At 39.0% G+C, this 24757-nt stretch overlaps 3 protein-coding genes across 3 annotated transcripts; all 3 read right to left on the minus strand.

The window, feature by feature from the left end:
- Positions 1 to 1023: 1023 nt before the first annotated feature.
- On the minus strand, positions 1024 to 8140 carry LOC111583497 (transcription factor 24-like). The gene is made up of 4 exons (XM_023292639.3): positions 5666 to 8140; positions 4625 to 4780; positions 4074 to 4238; positions 1024 to 1891 (listed from the first exon to the last, which is right to left on the minus strand). Exons 1-4 carry the CDS (start codon positions 5822 to 5824, stop codon positions 1763 to 1765), a joined length of 609 nt encoding a protein of 202 aa, XP_023148407.2. The 5' UTR covers positions 5825 to 8140; the 3' UTR covers positions 1024 to 1762.
- A 154-nt stretch (positions 8141 to 8294) lies between these two features.
- On the minus strand, positions 8295 to 16757 carry ephx1 (epoxide hydrolase 1, microsomal (xenobiotic)). The gene is made up of 9 exons (XM_023292628.3): positions 16490 to 16757; positions 13369 to 13603; positions 12252 to 12432; positions 11960 to 12178; positions 11764 to 11893; positions 11336 to 11550; positions 10992 to 11100; positions 10633 to 10755; positions 8295 to 10274 (listed from the first exon to the last, which is right to left on the minus strand). The coding sequence occupies exons 2-9, from the start codon at positions 13549 to 13551 to the stop codon at positions 10067 to 10069; spliced, it is 1368 nt and encodes a 455-aa protein (XP_023148396.1). The 5' UTR covers positions 13552 to 13603; positions 16490 to 16757; the 3' UTR covers positions 8295 to 10066.
- Positions 16758 to 18578: 1821 nt separating this feature from the next.
- On the minus strand, positions 18579 to 22169 carry srp9 (signal recognition particle 9). The gene is made up of 3 exons (XM_023292635.3): positions 21973 to 22169; positions 21743 to 21811; positions 18579 to 19407 (listed from the first exon to the last, which is right to left on the minus strand). Exons 1-3 carry the CDS (start codon positions 22042 to 22044, stop codon positions 19288 to 19290), a joined length of 261 nt encoding a protein of 86 aa, XP_023148403.1. The 5' UTR covers positions 22045 to 22169; the 3' UTR covers positions 18579 to 19287.
- Between the last annotated feature and the right edge of the window lie 2588 nt (positions 22170 to 24757).

Consider the following 24757-nt stretch of genomic DNA (forward strand, 5'->3'; position numbering starts at 1 on the left):
CCTTTAGGAACATTACAGAAACACTGCAGAAACAGTCAAATAAGTTCTCTACTGATTTCATATCTGAAATTGTTTATACCTTCTGCTCATTGATAATTGCCTGAACAATACCTTGTGTTTCATGTATTTATGAAGAGAAGATATTTTGGAGTATATAGAGTTCTGATGGATTTTATGTATCAGCGATGACAGTGTGGTTAGTCAACATGATGGTATCACAAACCTGCAAGAAACACTCACATGCCTGTACCTGTAGGTGTGTAGTTGGGATCAAAATAGAATTTGAAAGTGAGTTTAGTTCACTTTCTCCAACAGTTTAAAGTTGTTTCTGTTGTGTTGTGTCTGTTTCTCTCACCACCAAATGTAATGAAATAAATGCTGAAAGATTGTTGATTGCTTTTTTTTCCATATAAAAGTAAGCTCTGTAAGTGTTCAACCATTGAGAATTTGCAAAGATTCTATTCAGTTCCATTTTATTCATATAGCACCAATTCACAACCTGTCATCTCATAGCACTTCACATAGCAAGGGGAAGATCTTACAAAGAGAATCCAACAATCTAAACTTCCCTTTTTGATTCACTTTGAACAAGTATTTTACAACAGCGGGAAAGAGCCAAACCCAGCAATCGACCGTTCGATCTTGGCACTGCAAACCTTCTTGTGGTACTGCAGACAGCGTCAATCCTTCCCGAAGCAATAACCGACAAACACGAGCTGTTTTTGGAGCTGGTGTTTTAGTGGAAGTGAAAGGTTGCAGAGCTGTAATGAGAACTAAGTGGTCCGATATGAAACGGTCAGACAGCTGCTGTGTTCCCACAACAATCCTCCCTCACTGCTCGTCTATCTGTCCGTCCTTTCACTCCCACACACACACACACACACACACACACACACACACACACACACACACACACACACACACACACACACACACACACACACACACACACACACACACACACACACACACACACACACACACACACACACACACACACACACACACATAAAATAGAAGAAATTCCTCACAAACATAAATTTTATTTCTTTAAAAAATAAAAAAAAACGCACACAGGTGACTGAACTCTTCCATACTGTGAAATTAACATCTAAAAACAATGAAACACTGTAAAGCTTCTAAATCAGGATAACAGGTTACACACTGTTCTTCCATGTAGTGATTTGTGGTGTAATTAGTCAAGTGAAGCAGATTTTTCATTTCCTCGTCTTAAATCCATTACTGCTGCTGTCTGCGGCTTAGATAATGATGGAACATTTTCAACAAAGCTAAATCTAAATCTCTGTGTTGTAAGTGTTAAACTTGTGAGAACACTTTTTTTTCTCTCCAAATTTCTGCAAAAAAAATTTTCATTTTGGTTTAATGAAGACATACAGCCTGTTTCTAAAGTAAAATATGAACTAACAATGGCCACTACCACTGCAGCTGCAGGTTACTCTAAGCCCCAACCTTGATATTTAGATTAAATAAAGTTCTAAAAACCATTTATATTTTCCATTTTCCATTCACAGTGCTAAAATTTGTGCCTTCTTTTAACTTCTAGAAGACTTAAAGTACTTCTTTCATTTTCTGCTTTGCTGAAACATCTGCAACTACGAAGCAGGTGTTTTGAAAGTAGTTTTGAAAGTCACTGATCAGTATCTCAATAAATCTCACACTTTGCATTGATCAATAGTAGCTACCTCACTGGTTAAGACTGGAGATAAGAAACGCGGTGAAAGTTACGTCCATTGTCCTGCTATCACTCTTTATCAGCGTCTAAGGTAGAGGTCAGAGGGTGTGTCCCGTCCCGTCCAGGTGGAGGCGTCTGATTGGCCGACAGCAGCTCTCCAACGCTGCCGCAATACAGCAGCGAACGCATCGGCCACTTCTGAGGAAACACACAGTTTATGATATTAACAAAATGATTAGTATCAAGACTTACAACATAGCTGGATAAATGTGACAAAAGGCTCCTAACAGAAAAACATATGACTGAATGCATTTCTACAAATATTGTCAAATCAAGAAAAGTGGAACAGAAACATACCGTCACCTGTCAGCCTTTTCGACTACAAACAGCACTGTGTATCTGAATGTTTTGACAAATTAGGCTTCTGCAAACTGAGAGCTGACATCGGCTGTTTATATTCACAGTTTGACATGTTTTGCGTGGAATCTTTTCACTGATGCTTTTATTTTTTGAGTTCTAGCATTTTCTATGGCCTTTAATGCGGAATTATCTTGATTACTTGGATTTGTGCACAGCAACTATTTTTGCTATTTTCCCTATAGCTAATTAAAATGTTACATTGTGTTTTTGTGTACTTTTAATCATGATTGTATTTAAATGCAGAGAGATTCTACGAGATGTCACCCAAACCCCCATCTCGTTTGTTAGTTTCCACATCTTCGATTCCTTTCTTTGCCTCCTTTCCTCACGTCTTAGTCTCTCCCGCTTCAGATGCAACCAGAGGAGGCAAAGAGGAGGCACAAAATGACAAACAATGTGAGACAGAAGCTGTCAAAGCAACATCAATTAAAAATATGTGTGGCACAGCTGAATTTTATGATCACTTTTAGATAAGCATAACAGCGTTCAAGACAACTTATGTACTTGTAATTTTATTCCCGACCTGGCAAAATGAAATGAGATATATGGATAAAATAGATGTATCAACACAATAGAGTATTACACAGATGTCAGTCCTGTGTCTGCAGTACAATAGGCAGAAGTTTCAGGACCTTTGTGCAACTTGTATTATTTTTATTAAGTACATGGCTTATGTTTCTAAAGGTTTATTCCACCCAATTTCTATCCAAGTATTCAGAGTTTTAAAGGTTTATTATGCCTAAATAGTACTTTTTAAATCGGTGAGTTATTGGTTATATATCTATACAACCCAAAACTGTACAGTTTTTTCATCAGTGTGTGTGGGCTGGAAAAGCTAGCTTCCATTTAGAGTAAACAAGTGGTAGCTATCCATGCTATCTGGCCCCAAAAAACTATTCATGACCTTTTAAATGGCAATTTTCACGAGTTGCAATGTGTAGGCTAGAAATGTTGTAGGCCATGAAAGTTAATTTCTTGGTGGATGGTAAATTAGTATATTGTAATTTTAATCATACAGTTTCACTTAGCTTAGCTTAATCTAGCTTTATAATGTCTGAGGAAAGTGTTATTACTCCCAACAGCCTCATGGTTCTCATTTGTCGTTTGCATTTTGTATGTTGCATTACCGGCTCATTAGCTTGGTAAATGGTTAGCCTCTGTGGTTTTATGTAGCTGCAACTAATTACAATTATCGAGTTATCAAAATATTACACTGGTGGTTTTATGTAATTACTATTAGCTGTAAATTATAATGTTAACTAAATGCAACACTTGTGGCTTATAAAGGAAACAAACAAAAAATAAATAAATCAAAGATACCTAATTTTAATATTGGTGGTTTTATGAACTTGCAACCACCTAAATAATGGATTCTTATGTAAATGTATTATTGTTGTTGTATTGTACTTCTAACTGGCAAAATTTAGCAGATTATTTCAATGTAATATTATTGCTTATATCTATTTACAACTAGCTAAATTTAGTTTGGTATGTAAATGTATTATTGGTGGTTTTATGTAGTTACAACTAACTAAAATTATCAAGTTATCTAAATTTAATATTGGCGTATTTCTGAACTTACAACCAAAATTATTTTGTTATGAATATGTATTGTTGGTGGTTTTATTTAGTTACAATTAGCTAAACTTAATTTGTTATGTAAATATGTTATTGGTGGTTTAATGTAGTTACAACTAGCTACATTTTGCAAGTTGTCTAAAAGTAACATTGATCGTGTTTTTAAGGGTTTTTCATTGGGTAGTTAAGAAACTTTTTCAGTTGCCATATCATAGACTTTTACATACTTCATGTACATCAAGAAGGATGGAGAGGTAGATAGGGTTCTAAATTCAGTTCTTTGTTTTCTGATGGACTGTATGTGTACTTACTTTGTAGCTGAATGTTTGTCAGAAATATTACAAGCTGCACAGACTTTGGCAGTAAGCCGTCTGTTCTTTACCTTAACAGGATGCAGGTATCCTCCCGGCCTGGAGGGCAGACTGTGCTCAGCTAGAGTCCCTCCCTGGTCCAGAGTCTCTGTCAGGTAAGCGATGTAGTTAGTGGCCAGAACCAGAACATCCAGCTTGGACAGCTTCGTGTCCGGAGGTACTGAGGGCAGAGCTGCCTGCAGACAGAGGAGAGTAAACAGGGCAGAACAGAAAGGCAGATGACTGCCATTAAACTAAACAAAGCTGCATTCTTACATGCAAAATAGATTTTACACATGACAAAAATACAATCACTGTGTAATAAAACCAGCAGAGGGGCAGAAATAATGCATGTAAACTGTCTCCTCTGTGCTACAACAAGCAATTAAGTTAACTCAAGACAACATTTCTTCATGCAAAATCACTGAACATATTCTAAACAAATATATCAAACTTAATTCAACACATAAACAGGACGCAGCTGGTAAGACACAAATGTATGCAGAATGCCTCAGATATGAGTTGTGTTCAGTATTAACTCAATGAAATGGTAAAAAATTCAGCATCTGTGTACGTCAGTTACCTGCAGACTGTGGAAGGCCTGCCGCAAGTTGCGAACGCGACTCCTCTCTCGAGCTGCGTTTTCCGGGGAGTGTTGACTCCTCAGCGCCCTGGTCTGGACCACAGAACCACAACCAGAACCAGAGTTTGACCTGGACTCATACACAGACTGCACCTGCTGCAAAGAATACGCATACGGTAGATCTGAAGGTTAAAAAATATAGAACCTTTCAAGAAAGCTGAAACAGTTCTGCGTCTGAGTCTGCAGAGACATTAGAATATCTTAGAAAACAGAAGGATCACTACCAACCTTTATGACACTAAGAAACTTTTTGAAATCTTGGCAACGATTGGGAACAAATCATACAGTTTTTTTTTTTATTTGTTCATTATTTATGATCCAAGTTATTTAATGCTTCGGTACTTGTAGTTAATTTATACTTAGTGGTATCATGAGGGAAAAAAAGGTAAATCTGTGATACTGCTCTTGCATTCTCATTGAAACATTCTGCTTACACTATTTCTGGATTTTTTTAAAGATATTGCTGCCTCTTTAGATCATGCATTGTCAAAACAGCTTGTGTCAGTTCAGTCATGCTTTATCCACAGGTATTGCTTATTACTATTTATTTGTTCAAAGTTGGCTTTTCTTAATGTTTCCCGCTGAGATTCCTCTCATTCATCTTCAGCCTTCCACATCATTGCCATAAATTTAAGAAATATTAAATCACAACTATGAAAGGTAAAACACTGATGCGTTCTCCACCTTCTACACCCGCCCTGCTACAGAAAAACATTTATTACAGTTTATTATTTTTCAGTGGTAAAGTATTGCACATCTTGAAACACACCTCACACTATAAAACTCTGTAAAAAATAGACACCATTAGACTTGACTGTTTTTATGAACAAAACATGACATCTTCTTGAAGTTGCAATAATGGTTGTGCAATTTCCTGCTGGTTGTTCAGAATTATTAACTGCTGTGTTGCATAATTTGTCTTTGAAACCGGGGTCATGCCTGGATTTAAGTTGGGAAACCGGAGCGTTGCTTCAGACTCACCCACTTCCTGGACTCCCGACTGCTCCGTGAGTTCTGCCGGAGTCCGAGCAGGGATGCCGGGCTGTCAGCTGCAGGAGGCTGCTGGTTCTGCAGATCTGTGGAGACCAGCTGGTGGTTCACTGCAACCGACATGAGACCTTCCAGAGGATTCACCGCCATGGATGCTGCCAAAGTGGCCTTGAAGGCAAAATCTTGAAAACTTAAATCACTTTTGTTCCGTCTATTTTCATTGGCTGGATGGAGGTTTGCTTTCAAGCGCTGGAGATTGTTGTGAAAGTTATTATCTTCTACGAGATATTTTAGTGAATGTGCAACAAAACACACAGCCTGAGGTCATCTTTCCATCTGGTCAGGGTTCTACTTTGAAGTCTGATCTAGATTCTTTTGGGTGAAGAACAGCCTTCTGGTGTCATTTTTGAGATCATTTCTATCTGTTCAGGCATCTCCAAGCTCCTCTCCAGAGTTCACGAGGCGTCCGCAGGACCAAAGTTCCTCTCAGACCCTCCAACAACTGGTGAAAACTCCCCAACCAGCGGCTGCCTCTGTGCACATCACTGTCCATCCGCAGAATTCCTCCCAGTCTGACTCTCGCTCTGCCTCTCCGTCTCTCTCCGCTTGTTTCCTTATCGGGTGAGGTAATGTGGGGAACTTCATGTGGTCCTTATCTCAGCCGCCCGGTCATCCTGATCCTCCCCTGGCTGTTTGGTTGCCAAGAAGAGCAGGCAGGCAGGCAGTCAGGCCTGGGGGAGTGCAGCACTGGGAGGGTGTCCCGAGCCAGGGCACTGGGGGCCTTGGGAAACTCAAAGCTCTGCGAACAGCTGGGCCAGAGTGGGATGGAGGCTCAGGGCAGAGCGACATTAAAAGTTACAAGAGAGACAGAAATGCATTTTGGTTTGGTTGAGAACATTTAGGGGCTTTAAATATATTTGGATTGAATCTGACCTTCAGAAGAAACTGTTTCAAAAAGTCATGAACCTGGTTTTGTGACGCAATCTTATACAGCACATCACAAGTGGGTTATTCCAGAACAAGAGATAACCGACCAGATCCATCAAATCTAAATTTAGGCAAGTCCTAAATTTTCAGTCCCAGCTGTGGTGCAGCTTGTCCTTGTCCCAGCTATAAAGTTTTATGAATCTTTGTCTGTTACTATGGCAACACGTGCCTCTAAGCCAGTTTTAAAGATAAAGTTTAGTCTTGACCCATGACATGGTTGCAGTTTTTAGGTTCCAAATCTCAGATAAGGTGCACAAGTGAAGGCTGCTCAGTCGTTGTATAATTTCCGACGGATAAGTCTGCGGTGGTGGATTTGTAGTAGGATCATGTGATCATCAGCATTCAGCTGACGTAGCGTTCACCTGTTGTCGTAGTTACAGTGACGCCGTGATTCTATCTCGCAGTGATACAGAATTCTTAGACACATCCGTGGCTCCAGACTAATACGCCGCATCACTGCTAAAATCTAATCAGTTGGTCCTTATGTCATATCAGATCTTCCCTGAAAATTTCATCCAAATCTGTTATTCTGTTTTTGTCTAATGTTTAACACAGACTAACAGACGGAAAGACAAACGCACGCCAATCATCACATAACTCCACTGCGTTCCTTGGCGGAGTAACAACTTGATAAGCCATCATTATCTGGGTTAAAACTGTCTATCCATCCATCCATTATCTATACACCGCTTAATCCTCACTAGGGTCGCGGGGGGTGCTGGAGCCTATCCCAGCTGACTCGGGCGAAGGCAGGGGACACCCTAGACAGGTCACCAGTCTGTCGCAGGGCCACATACAAAGACAAACAATCACTCTCACATTCACACCTACGGGCAATTTAGAATAATCAATTAACCTCAGCATATTTTTGGACTGTGGGAGGAAGCCGGAGTACCCGGAGAAAACCCACGCATGCACAGGGAGAACATGCAAACTCCATGCAGAAAGATCCCGGGAAAGCCGGGACGCGAACCAGGGATCTTCTCGCTGCAAGGCGAAAGTGCTAACCACTACGCCACTGTGCAGCCCTAAAACTGTCTATTTGAAGATAAAATAACATCATTGGAGAGCATTTAATAGAAATAGACATGCAAATACAATAAAGCAACAATAATTTGGGACCTTTAGTGGGAATAGCATTATCACCATCAACTACTATTTGGAAGAAATGAAACAAATAATATTTTAGTAAGAACAGAAATGAATTGTAACTCTGTGGCTTCATTGACTACAGGTGTCTCCTTAAGTTGCATCATTTTGTGAATATACGTCATCTCTGTTTCTGTGGTGTATCTTGATTAAGATGATCAGCTTCAGTTCGTGTTGTTCAAAACAGTTTAGCAGGACGGGGATAAAAAAAATAATAATAAAACGCAGTCCTTCCACAAATGCAGAAATGTAGTTTTTTTCTCATTTTCCAAAATATTGGACAGTTGGCATTTTTACGATATAAAGCACATGTTCAAAATATTCACAACGTATTTATGAATAATCAGTGTGCTGTGGGTCAAATGTGGGGTCTGACTGTTTGAAAGAAACTGAAGATGGTTTTGGGATCATTTAAATCTCAACTGAACTTAGCAAACAACTGGGCACAGGGTCGTGATTTCTGTCTTCCCCAGAAATAGAACAGTCCGATTTGTGTCAATTTTATTTGGTTAAAAAAAGAACAGCGTGACATGATCTGAGATGCAACACGTTATTGACAACATGTACAGAAATTACATGTCATTGTAAAATTACTGTGAAGTAAAAGTCTGAACTGAACAATGCAGTAAAAACATCTTTACACTCTCGTAAGACTAAATAAATGTCATCATTTAATAATCATTCTCCAAACAAAGCTTGTCAAACAGCATTGCAGATTCTATTTAGCTTATTCAAGAGCAACGTAATGCGTTAACTGTCTATTTTTTCTATGTGAGTTTATAGCGTCGCCATGACTGTCAAAAATCTTTAGAAGACATAATAAAGTAGTTATCCTGTTATTCCCACCCCCCTCATCCCCACTCTCACCCAACCATTCAAAGCAATGGCCGCCTTCCCTAAGCCTAGTTCTGTCTGAGTTTTTTTCCCTTCCTGCTTTAGGTTTTTTTTTTCCATTCCTTCCCACCGTCGCTCATAGGTAATCCAAAGGCAACTTTGGATAGCTGGGTTTTCTGTTGTTTATGATTCGTAAGGTCTGCACGTTACTATGTTAACTGCCGTGAGATGACATACGTTGTGAATCTGCACTATATAAATAAAATTACACTGAATTGAATTGTAAAGTTGGCATTAATAACCCATAATTCGAGACATTCTAAACGGCTTGAAATGAGCAAATCCAGCAATTGGTGATACAAAATGTGGATCTGATGCACATTTGCATCAGATTTGTGAGTCTAGAGACACTCACAAAGAATCAAAGGCAACCGTAAAATAACTACTTATTCCGTTAAGTGTGGAATAAACCGAGCACTGAAAAATCTGCTTTAAAAGATTTTAAACTACTAAATGTATGTTTTCAATGAAAAGAAGTTAAAAAAAATAATTAAACATTATCTGAGGGTTTAAGGCAATCGTGTTACTATGTACAGAGGTTTCATGCTATCAGTCAGAGGAATGCCTGGCACCTTGTCTATGCTGTCAACACAATAACACCAAGTGTCCTCTGACCTCCCATCTGCAGCTGCTTAGTAAACTGTTCTTTAGACCACAAGACTGAGGGAAGCAGTTAAAAAAAGTCAGAAACTACAGTGAAGTGGCCCGTGTTCAATAATGCATCTGCAGCTCCCAAACTCACAAACGCGCTGTGATTCAAGCTGCAGGTTTTTACGATACTTGGAAAAAGTGTTTTGCTGTAAATGTATTACTGTGCTTTTGTAGATAACAATGGTAGTGCTTGAATTAGTACTGCATCCTTAAAACATTCCTTTATGTACAAAATGTATCTTCATTATGAGTTTAAAAGTGAAAGCTGTAGACTAAAAGTTGATTCAAAAGGAGCTGGACTTGTAGATTTCCTGCTCCTGCTATCTTGTTTTGTTACTGTACAATCATTTGTCCATTCTTTTTGTAGCACACACAGCTTGCAAACAGAATTCCCCATACATTCTGATCTACTAATCTCATGAATTAATCTTCTGTGCTTTCTCTGTTCCTTCTTGACTGCACGAGTTTCAAACAAACACATTTTGTAATACTATCACTGTATACGACTGGTTCAGTCAATAAAAAATATGATTAGGAATTTCATTTAAAAATCTATACTCTGTTGTAAATTCCACTACATAAAAAAACCGTACTTGACTATCTACATTTACTGTCTATATGTGCCTACTTACAGCTCAGCGCGACGTTCTAGTTTCTGATTCACTGATCTGCTTTACTTACAGTTCCTTCACCTGTTCATCAGTGCAAACTCTACTGTTTCTTCTTCTCCACCATTTTTGTAAACTTCTGGATGTCTTCGGCCATCAGCTGGGGCTCTTCCATAGCAGCAAAATGGCCGCCACGAGCCATGGGGGTGAAGCTCACGAGTTTACGGTATTTCTGTTGCACCCACAGTTTAGGTGTGTGCATCAGCTCGTTAGGAAAGGAGGCGAAGCCGGTGGGCACATAGACTGGTATCCTGGGAAAGAGTGGATGATGGTTAAGCATCAGATTTTAAGACAGGACCATGTCTTTGCAGTCTACAAGATGAAATTTAATAATAGATGTGAAGCTAACACTGCTCACTGTACCACAAGTTTTTTTATTGGGTTGCAGGTGGAAAATCTAATCTATTGCTTCTGATTTAGGGTCTAAATCAGGCTTGTATACTGCCAGAGAAAGACTTTAGATTTATCTTAAGACGTGAGGTGGTGAAAACACAAAACCTTGGTGAAAATAAAGCACTTTCAATGCAAAATATGTCATTGATGTGCTTTTGGGAGATATGGTGACAAAAATGTACAAATATAATAAAATGCCCACAAGCTGTCACTCACTTTACATGTGGGTCATTGAGACCTTTGCCAAAGTTTTCCTTGTAGAACCTCATGGAGGAGGTGATGCAGCCGGACGTCCAGTAGATCATCACGTTAGTCAGCACGTCGTCCAGAGAGAACTTCCTGTAACACATTGTACACACAAGTTCAGCAGATCACAACATCACTGGGATAATACATTTAACTCAGGAAAAAAATGTCCCCAAACAATCCCATTTCAGAATAGAGCCAATACATTTTCTGCCATTAGAGATACAGCATTTATTTCTTTCATCTGTATTTACAATAAATTAACATGATGTTTTTATACTGTAATTCTAATATAATTCTATAAGATTCTAACATTTGGTTGTATTTACCTGGTGAGTCCCCCGTCCTCTAGGTTCCTGAAGTCGCGGTTTGTCCACGTGGAGAACTTCTCCAGAATGTAGGCAGCCAGACCCACGGGAGAGTCATTAAGCCCTCGTCCTAAAAGAATAACAATTCAAAGTATAATTAACCATGTATAAATAAAAGTAGTTCTTATCAAAACTGTGACTAAACAAGAATATAAAGCAACACTAGTTTTAAAGCATTTTAGACTTTACTACAGATAATGAAAGAAGAGATTAAAGCAAATAAAACAGCGAGAGATGCAACAAAGATCCTCAGTCTGATTCAAACTGTGTGATGCTGCTCAGAACCTTCTGATCCTGGTTCTTACCTGCAGTGTCAGGCTTGGTGGCCTGAATGTGCATGTAGCCACTCTCTTTGATGGATTCCACCACCAGTTTCTCCATGCAGGGATAGAGGCGCTCAGTGTCCCTGTCGGTGAAGCCGAATAGCTTAGGGAAACGACGGCCAAGCATGATGGATAAAGTCATGAGCAGCCCCGGCTTGGAGGGTGGAGCAAAGTTCACATGCAGGCCTTTGACGATTCTGGAGAATAGGATTTCAATAAAGACAGAAAATATGGTCTAATGTGAGGAACAAGCTGTAAAAGAGTGTACAGAAATATGTACATAACTTTACAGGTGGTTATATAGACAAAATATGGAATAATATTTCTAGATTTAACTGTAACTTGATGACAATTATTATTTCCAGGTAATAAAGAGGTTATAAGAATAAGGAGGTTCTTGTGGCTCTTACTTGGGTTCCAGCTGAGCCATATTAGTGGTGACCAGCCAGCCCCAGTCTCCTCCATGAGCGTAGAACTGCTGGAAGCCCAGACGCTTCATCAGTTTGTGGAAGATACGGGCCGCACAAACCGAATTAAAACCTGTTCACATGTGCACAAACTTAGTAACTGGCAGTGTGCAGGAGAAGAAGAAATTTTCAAACTCACCTTTCTTATGTGGTGCTTCAGAGAAGCCATATCCTGGTATGGAGGGACACACCACCTCAAACACTAGGTCGTTTGGGTCTGATGGGTCTGTCAGCAGAGGAATCAACCCGTAGAACTCATAGAATGAACCGGGCCAGCCATGAACCATAATCAGAGGGATGGGACTGGTCCCCTCTGGCACCTTCTTGGGCTTAACATGCACATAATGGACATCAATACCTGGATGGAAGTTCAGTAAGTTAGTAAGAACACAACGTGACCTTCATCAATGTGTCCAGCTGTGCCGTCTCACCTTCGATGTTGGTTTTAAAATGAGGGTACTGGTTGAGTTTGTCAACTTGTCTCCTCCAGTCAAAGTCATTTTTCCAGTAAGACAACACCTTTTGCAGGTAGTGGGAGTTGAAGCCATAATTAAACTGACTGTCCTCGAGTGATGGAACAGGACGAGTCTGGTCAATCCTCCTGTACAGGTCCTGACAGACAAGTATAGAATATGTGTGTGTGAAGGGGTGCTATGGAGAGTCTCTCCTGTGTGACAAACTAAAGGCCAATTTATGGTTTCCATATCTCCATTTACTGACCAATGTCTGAAATTAAATTGTAAACTGTAAATCTCCAATGGCTGACCAACGTGGACTTAGGAAGCTGACAGCGGATGTGATTCCAGTCATTCTACAATAGGTACAGCTGAACCCCTTATGTTCAATACAGAAAAACAAACAGGGATCCTGTCTGTTTTTCTGTATTGAAAAATTGTGTCAATATGATTATTACAGGCCACACTGATGGGAAGCACCTCCCAAACCCAGCAGCAAATTCTTCATTTACAGCTCTTAATGATGACTTATAAAGGTGTGGATAACAGAGAATCTCCTCGTACAGTCTCTCCACCTACAAGCATTTGTTTTAAGCAGCGTTTGATTTTCTGGCACATTCACAATTGGCAAACATGCCATACGTCAGTTCCAGTTGCAAATTTTGGGCTGCACACAGACTTTCCTTGCATACTGGGGCAGAGGACAAAATGTATGTTCAAGCAAACCATTGCAGAAAAGTGGATGCAGAAAGCATTAGAGGGAAACCAGTCTGACACACTGGATGTCAACCATTACCTCTGCACATTTCACACGACTTTCTCCTTCCCTTCTATTATCTGCATGTTACTGTTTTCAAAATTCTTTCCATACATTACCCATTTTAATGATAGTGCCTTGCCTCCATACGAGCAACTATTTCACAGAAACCATTCCTCCATCACTATTTTGCAGCGGCAACGTTGCTACATTCTATATATGCTATAGCACTGTCTGCAACACAGAATAATAATGAGGGGCAGCCAGATCATTCTTCAGTGCTGACACAGTGGTGTGCAGATAGGTCTGACGATGCAAGATCCATGTGAAACTAACCTCCAGCTCTTCATCGCTGGTGGTAACTTTAAAGGGGCAGATGGTGACATCCTCCTCAGCGGCAGATCGTACTCCAGCCCCCCACCAGCCATCCTCAGTCTTAAGAACCTGGGTCCTGCTCCTCTGAACCAGGAAGTAGATCAGTCCTCCGATCACCAGAGCAGCTAGCACCTCTGTGAACATGATGGAAAGCCTTTGCACCGAGACAGGAGCTGATGAATGGAGAAAGACGGGACTGGAAGGAGGAAAGAGTGAGACGACATGTAGAGCAAAGACGCAGTTAAAACAATATCACATTCAACCTTTTTGTTTTTGTCAACAAAACTGAGCTAAACATATTTACTGCATTAATCTGTCAAATATGTCTACTTTATGCAGTGTTTGCACCTTTAAAGACTGAGCAAACACATTCTTTCACCTTTGACTAACTGGCATATTAAACCAGATAGGGACAAAATAATAGAGTAGTTGAATTATGACTGAAAGTATAACTAGATATGCTAAAAGCTCAACCTTGACCAGCTCAGCAGCAAACTCCTGGAAACACATCCTTGCATCAGCTTTGATAATGTAATAAAGTCATATGTAATAATATCTCTGTCACAGGGGACATTTTACTTTTTGTACTTTAAGTGCACTTTACTAATAACACTTATCTAATTTTAACTAAGTAAAGGTGCATGACTTCTGCTTGTAATTCCATGTTTTGAAACTGCTATTTCTTGAGTGAAGGATCTGAAAACTTTTAGCTCCATTGTTGAGCACATATGACTGTGGCTTAATCTGTCAGGAGTGTAATCTAAGTCGGAGTCACAAACACATTATTGGTCATGAGTTTAGACAAAAATGTGGGAGCACTTAATCAGAACAGTTGTTGTGTTTGTTACCAGCTGACAGGATAAGCTGGCCAGGCCTTCAGTCACAGCTCCAGAGAGCTACATGACAAAGCTTTTCTCATTCAGGAGAGCTGCAGTCACAAACTGTATCACTGCCAAACAGTGTTTCTCAGTAACCAGCGGTTCCGACATTTTACTGGCAGTCACTGGTGAAAAAGTCACGATGCTGAAGTTGGCTTCTGATTTGAGAGTTAAGGGAAAAGTTAGGGTAACCTTAACTTACAGAGCTGATTGACTTTTTCTTAGATTTTGCTACATGTAAATATGTAAAACCATGTTAGACATTTTAGGTAAACCCTCATGTCTGAAACCCACTTGGACTACATTACACCAGATCCAGATCTAAAACCACTACATCTAGACTGGTGGAATCTGGAATAGATTGTCTTACAGAGGATTAAAAAAAAATGTGTTGAACACCATCTCTGATTTGTAAAACCTCTATTCTATTTGTGAGTATGCAAAAAGGAAGGATTTTACTGTAGGCCACATCAGACCAATTCCAGATTATAGAATCACTATACAGAGAAGGATTAAATTTGGGCTAGGTTATCTCAGAGAAACATTCTTTTATGCACAATTTTGAATTTGTGAACCCTTACTAAAAAAGAGGGAATTTCACTGCTGTTTTTGCATGTAAACCACATGATACCAGGGCTAGATCTAAAGCTACTATACTTAAACAAGTCAAAACTGGACTAAAGAGGCTAAAGATTCTTTAAAACATTGTTTCTAATTTGTGAAGCCTTTATTTTATTTGAGCAAACGAAAAACAAAGGAGAGTTCACTGCTTTTTTCACAGTAGACACTAGACAGTCTGATCAATGATTTGACCTTTTCCAGATCTAAAAAAAAACACTACATGTAAACTTATAAGGGAAATGCAAAAAAAGTGGAGTTCACTGCCTTCTTTTTGCATGTGCACCACACTAGACCAGGTCTACATGGCCACTACATAAAGATTGGTCGTATCTGGACTAGATTGTCTCAGAGAGACTACATTTTCTTTGCAGCACAATTTCTCATTTATGAAAAAAACTTATTTCATTTGTGAAAATAAAAATAAGCCAGATTTCCTTGCATTTTTTTTGCACCTGGACCACATAATATCAGGTCTTCGTCTATAATCACTATATATAAACAGGTCAAAATTGGATGAGATTGAAAGAGACAAAATATTCTTTAAGGTGTGAGGTATGATTTGCTTTGCTTTATTCTACTTGTGAAAATGCAAAAAAAGAGAAATTTCATTCATTCATTTCATTAAAACTACTATATATAAACTAGTCAAGTTTGTATTTAATTGTCCTGAGAAGCTATAAACTCTTTAAAATACAGCTTTTCATTTGTGAACTTTTATTCAATTTGTGAAAAAGCAAAAAAGGAAAATTTCCCTGTCGTTTATTTGGATCTGACTCACATTATATCAGGTCTAGGACTACAACAGGTAATCTGGAGTAGACTGTCTCAGAGAAGTATTCCTTGAAACACAATTTCTGCTTTCTGAAGTGTTAAATATATCTGTGAAAAAGCAAAACAAGTCAGATTCCACAGTTTTTTTCCCTCACGTACACCACATTAGACCAGATTTGAAATGTTTCAGAAATTAGAAACTGTGCTTTAAAGACTCTTCTGTCTAGTCCAGATGAAACCAATGAATATACAGTGGTTTGACGTCCGGAACTGATCTAATGTGGTCCACATTGGAGAAAAAAAAGTGATTTGTAGAAAAGTCTGGATCGACATTTTGCAAGTTGGTGGATTCATGTCAGAGTTCAACGACCTGACAGCTGAGTTTGGCTCCATTACAAGCAAAACAAAGTGTTTTCTAGAACAAACCGAACTTCAGAGCTGCAGAATTAGCTGCTAGCAAAAACAACCGCTGACTCAAACAGCTGATTATAAAAGCTCAGTTTAGTTCGTATTTCGTTAGTCAATGCCAACTAGAGAGCAATAAATGAACTCACAGTTAACAAGCTATCAGGTTCTTGATTACTAACGACGGTGTAGTTAAATTTTCCCCACGCACTTTCAATGTGTCAAAGTGAACTACATCAACTAATTTAAGCTAATTGCTGTTTGCTCCAAACGCTGCATTTTACGACTTTACGTTTATTTTAGTTCAGCCACACTGTTTTAGAAGATAATGTTAAAGTCAAAACTACTAAACGGGAAAGGAAAATTCACCAGAATTCACTCAGGACACCAGGTTTTTGCAGTTTTACCTGCAGTCGATCCACTGAGTCTGAAGGTCCAGTTCAGTCCAGGACGCTGCTTCAGTGGTTCCGTCCGATTCCCGACCTGAGCTCCTTCACTCCGACCTACTTTACTGTTCTTCACCTTAAATTATTGTTATTTTATAATGCTGACATTCAGCTTAACAGACTGCAGCAGCTAAACTGTCAGTCGAGTTTTTATTAATAGTATTACATTATTATACCACACCTGCACGAAAGGGAAAACATGCCAGAACAAGAGTTTGTCCTGGGAAGTGAATGCGTCACGGATGATGACCGCCACAAGAGGATGATGGGAAATGTAGTATTTTGTGGCAGGTGAATGGCTGCCAGTGTTTTGTTGTGTTGCCAAAAAGTGATCATCTGCCAAGAATTGATTACAAAATACAGTTTTGGCAACCATAGAGGGAGTTTTAGAAAGAAGATGGAGGTAGAGACACTTATTATAAAATGCTTAAAATATAGGTTTTTGTTAACCATGGAGAAAGTCTTAGAAACAACATAGTGACAGTGCCAATTTTCATAAAATGCTACAAATGTGCACTTTTTTGATAACCATGGCATGCTTTAGAAATAATATAGCAGCAGGGTTATTTTTATTAAATGGTAAAAATATAGATCTTTGTTAACCATAGAATAAGAACATATAAGATGTCGGGATGGCCTTTTTTTTTTTTTTAAATACACTTCTGAAAAGACAGATTTTGGTTAACTTTTTGGAGAAAGTTTTGAGAGCAAGATAAAGAAAAAGATTAATATTGATTTTTGGTAACCATGAACAACAGGGTCATATTTCATTAAATTATTAAATTTAAATTTTTTCTAATCATGGACACAAGTTGGTGACAGTTTTATTTTTTTCATAAAATTCTAAAATCGTAAAAACAACATGTAAAAAACAACTCTGACCCCCACCTTGGCCGCTCTGATCATCTTTCTGTTATGCTGCTGCCCGCTTACAAACCCTACTCAAGCGCAGCAGGCCAATGAAAAAACAAGCCCGGATCTGGCCAGAGGGTCCATCCTCAGCACTTCAAGACCGTTTTATTAACACTGATTGGGAGGTTTTCAAGACAGCAGCCTCTCAGGGCAATCAGACTGATGTTGAGGAGTATGCTGAGGCGGTGACCAGCTACACTGCAAAGTGTACAGAGCATGTCACTGTTATTAAGACCTTCACTGCACGTGGCAACCAAAAACCTTGGATGACTACAGATGTGCACTGGCTGCTAACAGCCCGAGATGCAGTCTTCAGGGCGGGTGACAGGACTGCTCTTTGCTCAGCCAGGTCTGCGCTCTCAAAAGGGATCAAGGCTGCAAAACGCACTCATGCAGAGAAAATCCAGGGACACCTCTGTGACACAGGAAACTCCAGATGGATGTGGCAGGGAGTTCAAGCACTGACGAACTACAAGACCAGGCAGGGGGTCAAACGATGACAATGCTTCTTTTCCAGACAGGCTCAATAACTTCTTTGCTTGCTTTGAAGCATCGAACCCGACAACGACAGAGAGAGAGCTGGTCCTTCTGCTCCATCTGTCGGGCCAGCTTTCGCCCTCAACGCAGCAGACACACAGAGGACCCTAACCAGGATTTACTCATGAAAAACAACAGGTCTGGGCAACATCCTGGGATGTATGCTCAGAGTCTGTGCTGGCGAACTGGCAGATGTACTGACTGACATCTTTAACATCTCCCTCAGTCAGGCCATTGTCCCAGATGCTTCAAAACATCCACACATCACAGCCAGCCTCCCTGCATCACTTGACCTCCTTCAATTCGCTTACTGTCCAAACCGCTCCCCAGAAGATGCAATATCCACTACCTTGCACTCTGTCATCACTCATCTGGACCATAAAGACACCTACGCGAAATCTGAGCATAACAGTTTGAGAAAATGACTGACATAACCAGATGAACCTTTAAAAATATTTTAACTCTTAACCTAAGGACACTCAACATTGTTATGAAAACTTTTATTCCATATATATTGTTGTGTATTATCATGCATGTATTTGTGGATGTTCAAGATACCACAGTCCACTAGGAGATGAATACAGGAGAGATGTCGGCTGTATTGGGGTAAATAAACATTTATTGAACATGTAACGCAATTACTGTCAGTAGGTGAAAAGGCATTTGGAGGTGTGGGTTGGCTTTCTCTGTAGAAGTCGTGGGTTTCTCCACACCACTGTTGGGAAATCAGAAGGTCCTGCTCCATTTGTGTGGCACGAGTCCATGAAGAAAATCAAAAATGAAACCCATTGACCAGCTGACACTGAATTCGACATAGCTACGTAGACACATAAAGAAAATGTCTTTATCACTCGTCTTTCTCGTCCCCCTCAAAACTGAAAATAAATGCAACCTCCTCTAAAGAAATCAAGGTGCTAAAGCTGCTTCCACAGTAGCACCCCACATTCTCCCAAACCCTCTCACTTTCCCCATCTTTACATTTCCTTCAATACCTCAGCAGCCTACACTGATCTTACTTTATATTAATACTGTCAGGGACGTGATTAAAATGCCTAAAAATGAAAAACAGGACAATGGGATTATAAATGACACAGAAAGTATCATAAAAAACAAAATCCTGGGAGGATAAAATATATACAGTACATCTAGATTTCACGTCTCTGATGGTACTAAATCAGTGTAGGCAGCCAGGTCAATCTCACCACCTTCTCTCTTTATAAACACTCTTCTCTCAGATTCCACATCGCACTCTGATGGTTCTCAACAACCACTGTGTCCACTGAAACCAGTCCAAGTGCTTCTCGAGCATTTTAGTCCATCTCCATGGCACCACTGTGCGTCTCCTTGGACACCATGAGTCTCATCAGTTTTCCATGGAGCTTCTCAATCTTCTTCACGTCTTGGGCCTGGTCTGTCTTGTACTGTAAACACTGTGAGGAAGGGAAAAAAATGATACTTAATGAAGGCAGTGACACCTACCATTACATTAAAATGACTAGTTGGAGCGACATAACTTTTAAGGCCCTGATAAAGAAGTCACATAAATAATGAGATTATGAAAATATCCCAGTGCTCCAGTACGAGAACCACCATCAACTATCATCAACCACAAGTTGCACAATAAATCCTCAAACAGATGATCTGGTTGCCACAGAAGTCCTGAGTCAATGTAGGATCATATAAAGCAACATAAGCAACTGGCACTAAATAAACCAGAGAAGAGCCATAGCAAATCATCCAAAGTGCTTGGAACAACCTATGTCCCAAATATGTTTAAAAAAAACAACAACAAAAAAAACTGTTGCTGAAAACAGTTCAGTTGCCTGTTGACAGACTTGTGATCCTCTAGCTTTTACAGAGAAATATTTCTACATTTACAGCCTACAGTCAGATTAAAGCTTATGTGAACAATAATCAGACTGATTATTTTGACAGATATTGGAATTGCCATTTCAATAATGGTTTAAGTGGGAATGGTCAACTTTGCATTTGTTTTTTCACTGAAACATATATAAAAATGACAATGTGATTTTTGCCGTGGTGTCCCAAACAAGCATGTTCCCTTGCGTTGAGAAAATATGATTTGTTGGCAAGAGTATGTCTGTAGCACCATAATGCTTAATTTTAACAGGTATGTTATGACATAACGTACTTTCACAGCTCCTGCAATTTGGATATTGCACTTGTCAACATTGTAGTTCCCATAATATTAATTGTTCAGTCCTAATCTACAGCATAAAGTGGCACAAAACTTAGGTTAATGTCCCCATGAGGATAAATTTTGCACCCTTTTACACATGCAATATGACTTCATCAGTCTTTTAAAATGAGGAAAAAAACACTAAATCTAAATCAGTTGTAACCACACTGTCCAAACAAATAACTCTCAACTGTATTTACAAATTCCCCATACACTAACTCTGTTAGTGTATGAAGAAAATCTCAGTAATACTTTCTCAACAGTAAAAATTACATCGACACAGCTATGACTGGGGATGCCTGTTGTTATAAGAAACTGCAGCAAATAAACTGTGACTCTTTGTGTGATAGTTCATCTATCTGAGGTGCAGAAAAGTGTGATTAGCGATCACAGCCTGACTCAAACTGATCCTGTCCCCATGTTAATTTATAATTAAAGGGACTGCAGATGGAAATTAGCTTAAAGCTAACTCTGGTGCAATACATCAAATGGAAACATTTATGTGTAATATTGTACATGGTCCCTTTTTAAATAAACTGATAATAATAATAATAATTACAGTTATGCAGGTATGAAATTATCAGAGCTAATGTTCCACATGTGCATATGTCTGCAATTCTCTAGCTTTGAAGATGCTCATATGGATTCTGCTGCTGTTAAAGGCAGCAATAAACTCAGTGAAAAGACTTCTTAAACAGCTGGAAGCAATAACCTAAACATCAGATCATGTTAACTTGTGGAAAAAAACAGATTTAACTTTTGGTCAGTGTTATTAAGCTGCAAATGTCTGTTTTCATCTCAGTAAAGTCGTTTTAATTTTTGTGGACATTTCAGTAGCCTGTAGCCCAAGAAATCTGAGACCGTATAACAAAGTGAAAGAGGAAAATGTTTCGCGATTTTGGTGCAAAAAATGTGTCTTTTGCTGTGACGTTTTTGGGTTGATATTGGTGTTGAAATGTTTTTGAAAAGCCTTCATCAAATCACTTGACACAAGTCAAAGCACAGTTGTGAGTGCACGCAGGCAGCTCAGACTTGTGCTATATTTGATACAGAAATGTTACCAGGTTTGATCAGGTAAGACTGCCATCACAACTTTGATGGAAAAATGAGCAGACATGAGGCTGACACGATCTGAGGCAAGTGTGCCTGAAAGTTGGTTTAGTGATACTGGTTAACTGGTAATCTTGTTAAAACTTGTTCAACTCTTTGACTTGTTAAACAGAATGATTTCTTCACTATCACAGACATTCCAGCCTCACAGAGCTGCTAGCATGTCTGTAAACTCACATTTATACGAGGGTATATTGAGACTAGTGACACACATCAGCTGATAAATCTATCAACCAACTGAAGGTAAATATTTACATGTGAGTATCTTCAAGTAAAAAACTTCACAGCTGCTAAGATTTACTCATGTTTCTGTTACATGTCGTTATTTGGTTATGTCATCCTACTTCATTCTACACAGAGCCAAATACAAGCATTAGAGGTCTGACGTTCACGTTAACATTTAATTAACTGATACCAACAGTTTAATAAAAACAGGATTTTCTCGATATACTTACCACGGTGTTGTCGGTCACTTTAATGCAAAGGTTTCCATCGCAGTGTCTGTACTTTAGAACCACTCTGACCTGTAAACAGAACAACAACTGGTGAATTCGAAAGCTTTAATCAAAAAAAAAATTCAGACTAACTAGTCAGCAGTCACGTCGCTAACGAGCTAACCGGCTACACGGGTGTCCTGCTAGCATGCTAAGCTGCTCTGTACTCAAGAAATAAACATTTTTATTACCTTCATGGGATCTGTCAGATAGAGTTTCTCTGCTGCGCGGGCGAACTCCTCCCAGGTCTGGTAGTAAGGCATTATTGTAACGAAACAGTGTCTCTGTTTCACCAAAGAAAGTGTTTGAATCGGTTGTTCAGGCTGAAGCTAACTCAGAACACCACATCAGCAGCAGCGTGCTCTCAGCCAATCAGAGCGAAGGCAGCATGATGACGAAACCTCATCCGAGGCAACTTTTCAAAATAAACGCAAGTTAAGCTTGAACCGATAGTGGATTAAAATAATTAAAATTTAGAGGTACCATATGGTGAAATCCACATTAAGTGTAGATTTTGGTTGGTATAAACTTTGAGATGTAAACTAAACCTTGTTAAAATATGAAGATGTTTATTTTTGCCATTCCTCAAGCCCCACCACAACATGTTAGTACTGACCTGAAACTTGAAATACACAATGTGGGAGAATGAGACTTTGATTAATCTGCTGATAATGGGCACATTATGGGAGATTTAAGTATTTTGTGGCTGTTTTTGTCAATTTCTTGATTAAAGTCTAAAACATATCATAGCAAATGTGTGCTCCACAAATAAAGAAGTAATTAAGTTCCTATTCAAAAATAGAAATACAAAAAGTGATGGTGTATATGAAGTGAGTCCTACCCTACATTCCAAACTGCACACTTACTGTTTTTTCTGTTCTTGCAAAGTATGTGTCGTTGCATACTGCATGTAGGAACATGGTTAGGGCAAAATACAGGCTATAACTGTCTTGTAGTATATCTGTCACTGTCTGTAGTGTGAAATTAGATGCCTTTGCATTCAGTGGCTCAAGCTTGTTGATTGAGTGAGACAACGTTATATATGTGTGGTGCCTTCTGTTGTGCAGATGGTCAGAATGGCCATGGATACATGTTGGCTTGCAAACTGCAAAATGAGACATACAAATAGCAGTTGACATGCTACATGTTGGGAAATAGTAAATCTTTTTTTTTCTGATGTATAGTATTGCAGTATGGGTATTGGAATGCATTCATGCAACCGGATCCAATTGGCTTTTGTTTTGAAATTATCCAGAGTCATAGACCTGGAAATGTTACTGTGCAGTCTGGTGTTGGAACTTCTACATGCCTCCCTCTTGTGGTTGCAATCAAAACCATCTTAAGAAAAAGATCAGACCCTTGAATATGGGAGATTCACAGCAATACTTTGACTGTGTTGTGGAAAAAAAAACATAAGTAGATCAGTGTTTCATCAAGTTTATTTTTTAGTCGTTACAATCATTCATTTCTCCTGACGTCAACAAAGTGAGCAGATACCCAGATCCTTCTAAGTAAGCATGGATGGACACAGTACTTTAAAAAAAGCAAAAATAAGACATTAAAATCAGCAATAAAATATGAATATAACAGAAATGAAACAATAGAAAACACATTGGAAAGCATTACAAAACCAGTATCAGTCTGTAAACTTGGGTTTTTTTTAAAAGCATTTTCAACTGAGAAAATGACTGAGCAGTTCTGTCAGTAAGGGATAGCTTGAGGTAAAAAGCATTAGTTAGTTAGTACAGTACTGCTTTTAATAAACCTCATTTAACTTTCTGCTTTGATGGAGGCAGTTTGCGTTTTTGAACTCTCTCAATTTAAAATTACATGCTGTCCCTTTAAACTGATATTCTCATTCCAGCAAAAGCGTGAAAATTTGGTTTACCACTCCTTTAGCATTGTGTGTCTGACATAAGGACATCCACGTTTTTTTTTAAGAATTACAAAGTAAAAATGAAGGAAAGAACGATAAAACTAATGACAAAATCAGGCTTTACTTTTACATTTTTGTAAAATAAATATTTAAGTTGAAAAAACTGCAAATTTCAAATTTAAATTAAGTTGCAGCAATACCTATTTGAAAAAAATTTGGATACATTTTACTTAAAACAGTGGCATTATTATTACTTGATGATTTATTTTTGATAAACTAAATTCAGTAGCATGTCACTTAATCTAGCAATTCGGTTCACTTTTTTCAGTGTAGAGTTTTGAGAAGAAGCACTCCAACTGGTAAGGATGATTTCTTGGCTCCTACACTAGATGGCAGACGAAGTTCACGCTTTCTAATGGATGAATACTAATAAATATATGGGGTGAACTGAAAACCGAATGTATGCAACTGATTTAATTCCAAGCTGGGTAAGGATGGCGCGCTTCACATCAACATTTGGCTGCTGCTTTTTTTCCCTTTCTCCCCCTGAGCAGTTTGCAGTGAGAGAAACAGCAGAATAAGCTTAATTTCCCTCAGATCTAATGACATTTACCGGTTCATTGTGTTAAATGTCACAATAACAGAGCTGCTGAGGAGTGGGTGGCGTGCTGATGGCTCATTCATCATCAGCTGAGTCAGTCGTTGCTCCGTCACCCGGGCGGATGACTTGCATCTATTTCAGATGTTAGTATCAGAAACAGAAAAAAATGAAAGAATTAGTACATTAAAAAAACACAGCATACCTCTGAAGGGGAATGTGCAGGTTTTTATTTGTCATGGAGATTTGCATCACCACTGACATCCAAAACTCCTGCATCATGGAGGCCAGATTGTCGCCTCTAACTGCTCATATTGTTGTGATAAAATCACCTCGGCCTTTCCACTGATGAATCTTTTCATCAAAGTGTAGCCCCGTTACACAAAGGAGGAAGAGCTCATAATATGACCTTTGCCACTACCTTTTTATTTTTCAGAAAACCCTTTCATAATCCCCTTTTAGGGCATCAGAGAAACCAGCAGGATGTAGCCAAGCTCCCTAT

This window comes from Amphiprion ocellaris, chromosome 12 (genome assembly GCF_022539595.1).
Source record: "Amphiprion ocellaris isolate individual 3 ecotype Okinawa chromosome 12, ASM2253959v1, whole genome shotgun sequence".
NCBI lineage: Eukaryota > Metazoa > Chordata > Actinopteri > Pomacentridae > Amphiprion > Amphiprion ocellaris.

What these genes read in the sequence shown, in the direction of transcription:
- LOC111583497 (XM_023292639.3), bottom strand. Translation starts at nt 5,824, where the DNA reads ATGGCGGTGAATCCTCTGGAAGGTCTCATGTCGGTTGCAGTGAACCAC. An exon ending in GTCGGGAGTCCAGGAAGTGG is followed by an intron (nt 4,781 to 5,665) that starts GTGAGTCTGAAG and finishes TATTCTTTGCAG; the next exon opens with CAGGTGCAGTCTGTGTATGA. An exon ending in AGGCCTTCCACAGTCTGCAG is followed by an intron (nt 4,239 to 4,624) that starts GTAACTGACGTA and finishes CTCTGTCTGCAG; the next exon opens with GCAGCTCTGCCCTCAGTACC.
- ephx1 (XM_023292628.3), bottom strand. Translation starts at nt 13,551, where the DNA reads ATGTTCACAGAGGTGCTAGCTGCTCTGGTGATCGGAGGACTGATCTAC. An exon ending in CCAGCGATGAAGAGCTGGAG is followed by an intron (nt 12,433 to 13,368) that starts GTTAGTTTCACA and finishes CTTGTCTGTCAG; the next exon opens with GACCTGTACAGGAGGATTGA. An exon ending in ATGGCTCAGCTGGAACCCAA is followed by an intron (nt 11,551 to 11,763) that starts GTAAGAGCCACA and finishes CCTATTCTCCAG; the next exon opens with AATCGTCAAAGGCCTGCATG.
- srp9 (XM_023292635.3), bottom strand. Translation starts at nt 22,044, where the DNA reads ATGCCTTACTACCAGACCTGGGAGGAGTTCGCCCGCGCAGCAGAGAAA. An exon ending in ATCTGACAGATCCCATGAAG is followed by an intron (nt 21,812 to 21,972) that starts GTAATAAAAATG and finishes TTCTGTTTACAG; the next exon opens with GTCAGAGTGGTTCTAAAGTA. An exon ending in AAGTGACCGACAACACCGTG is followed by an intron (nt 19,408 to 21,742) that starts GTAAGTATATCG and finishes CCTTCCTCACAG; the next exon opens with TGTTTACAGTACAAGACAGA.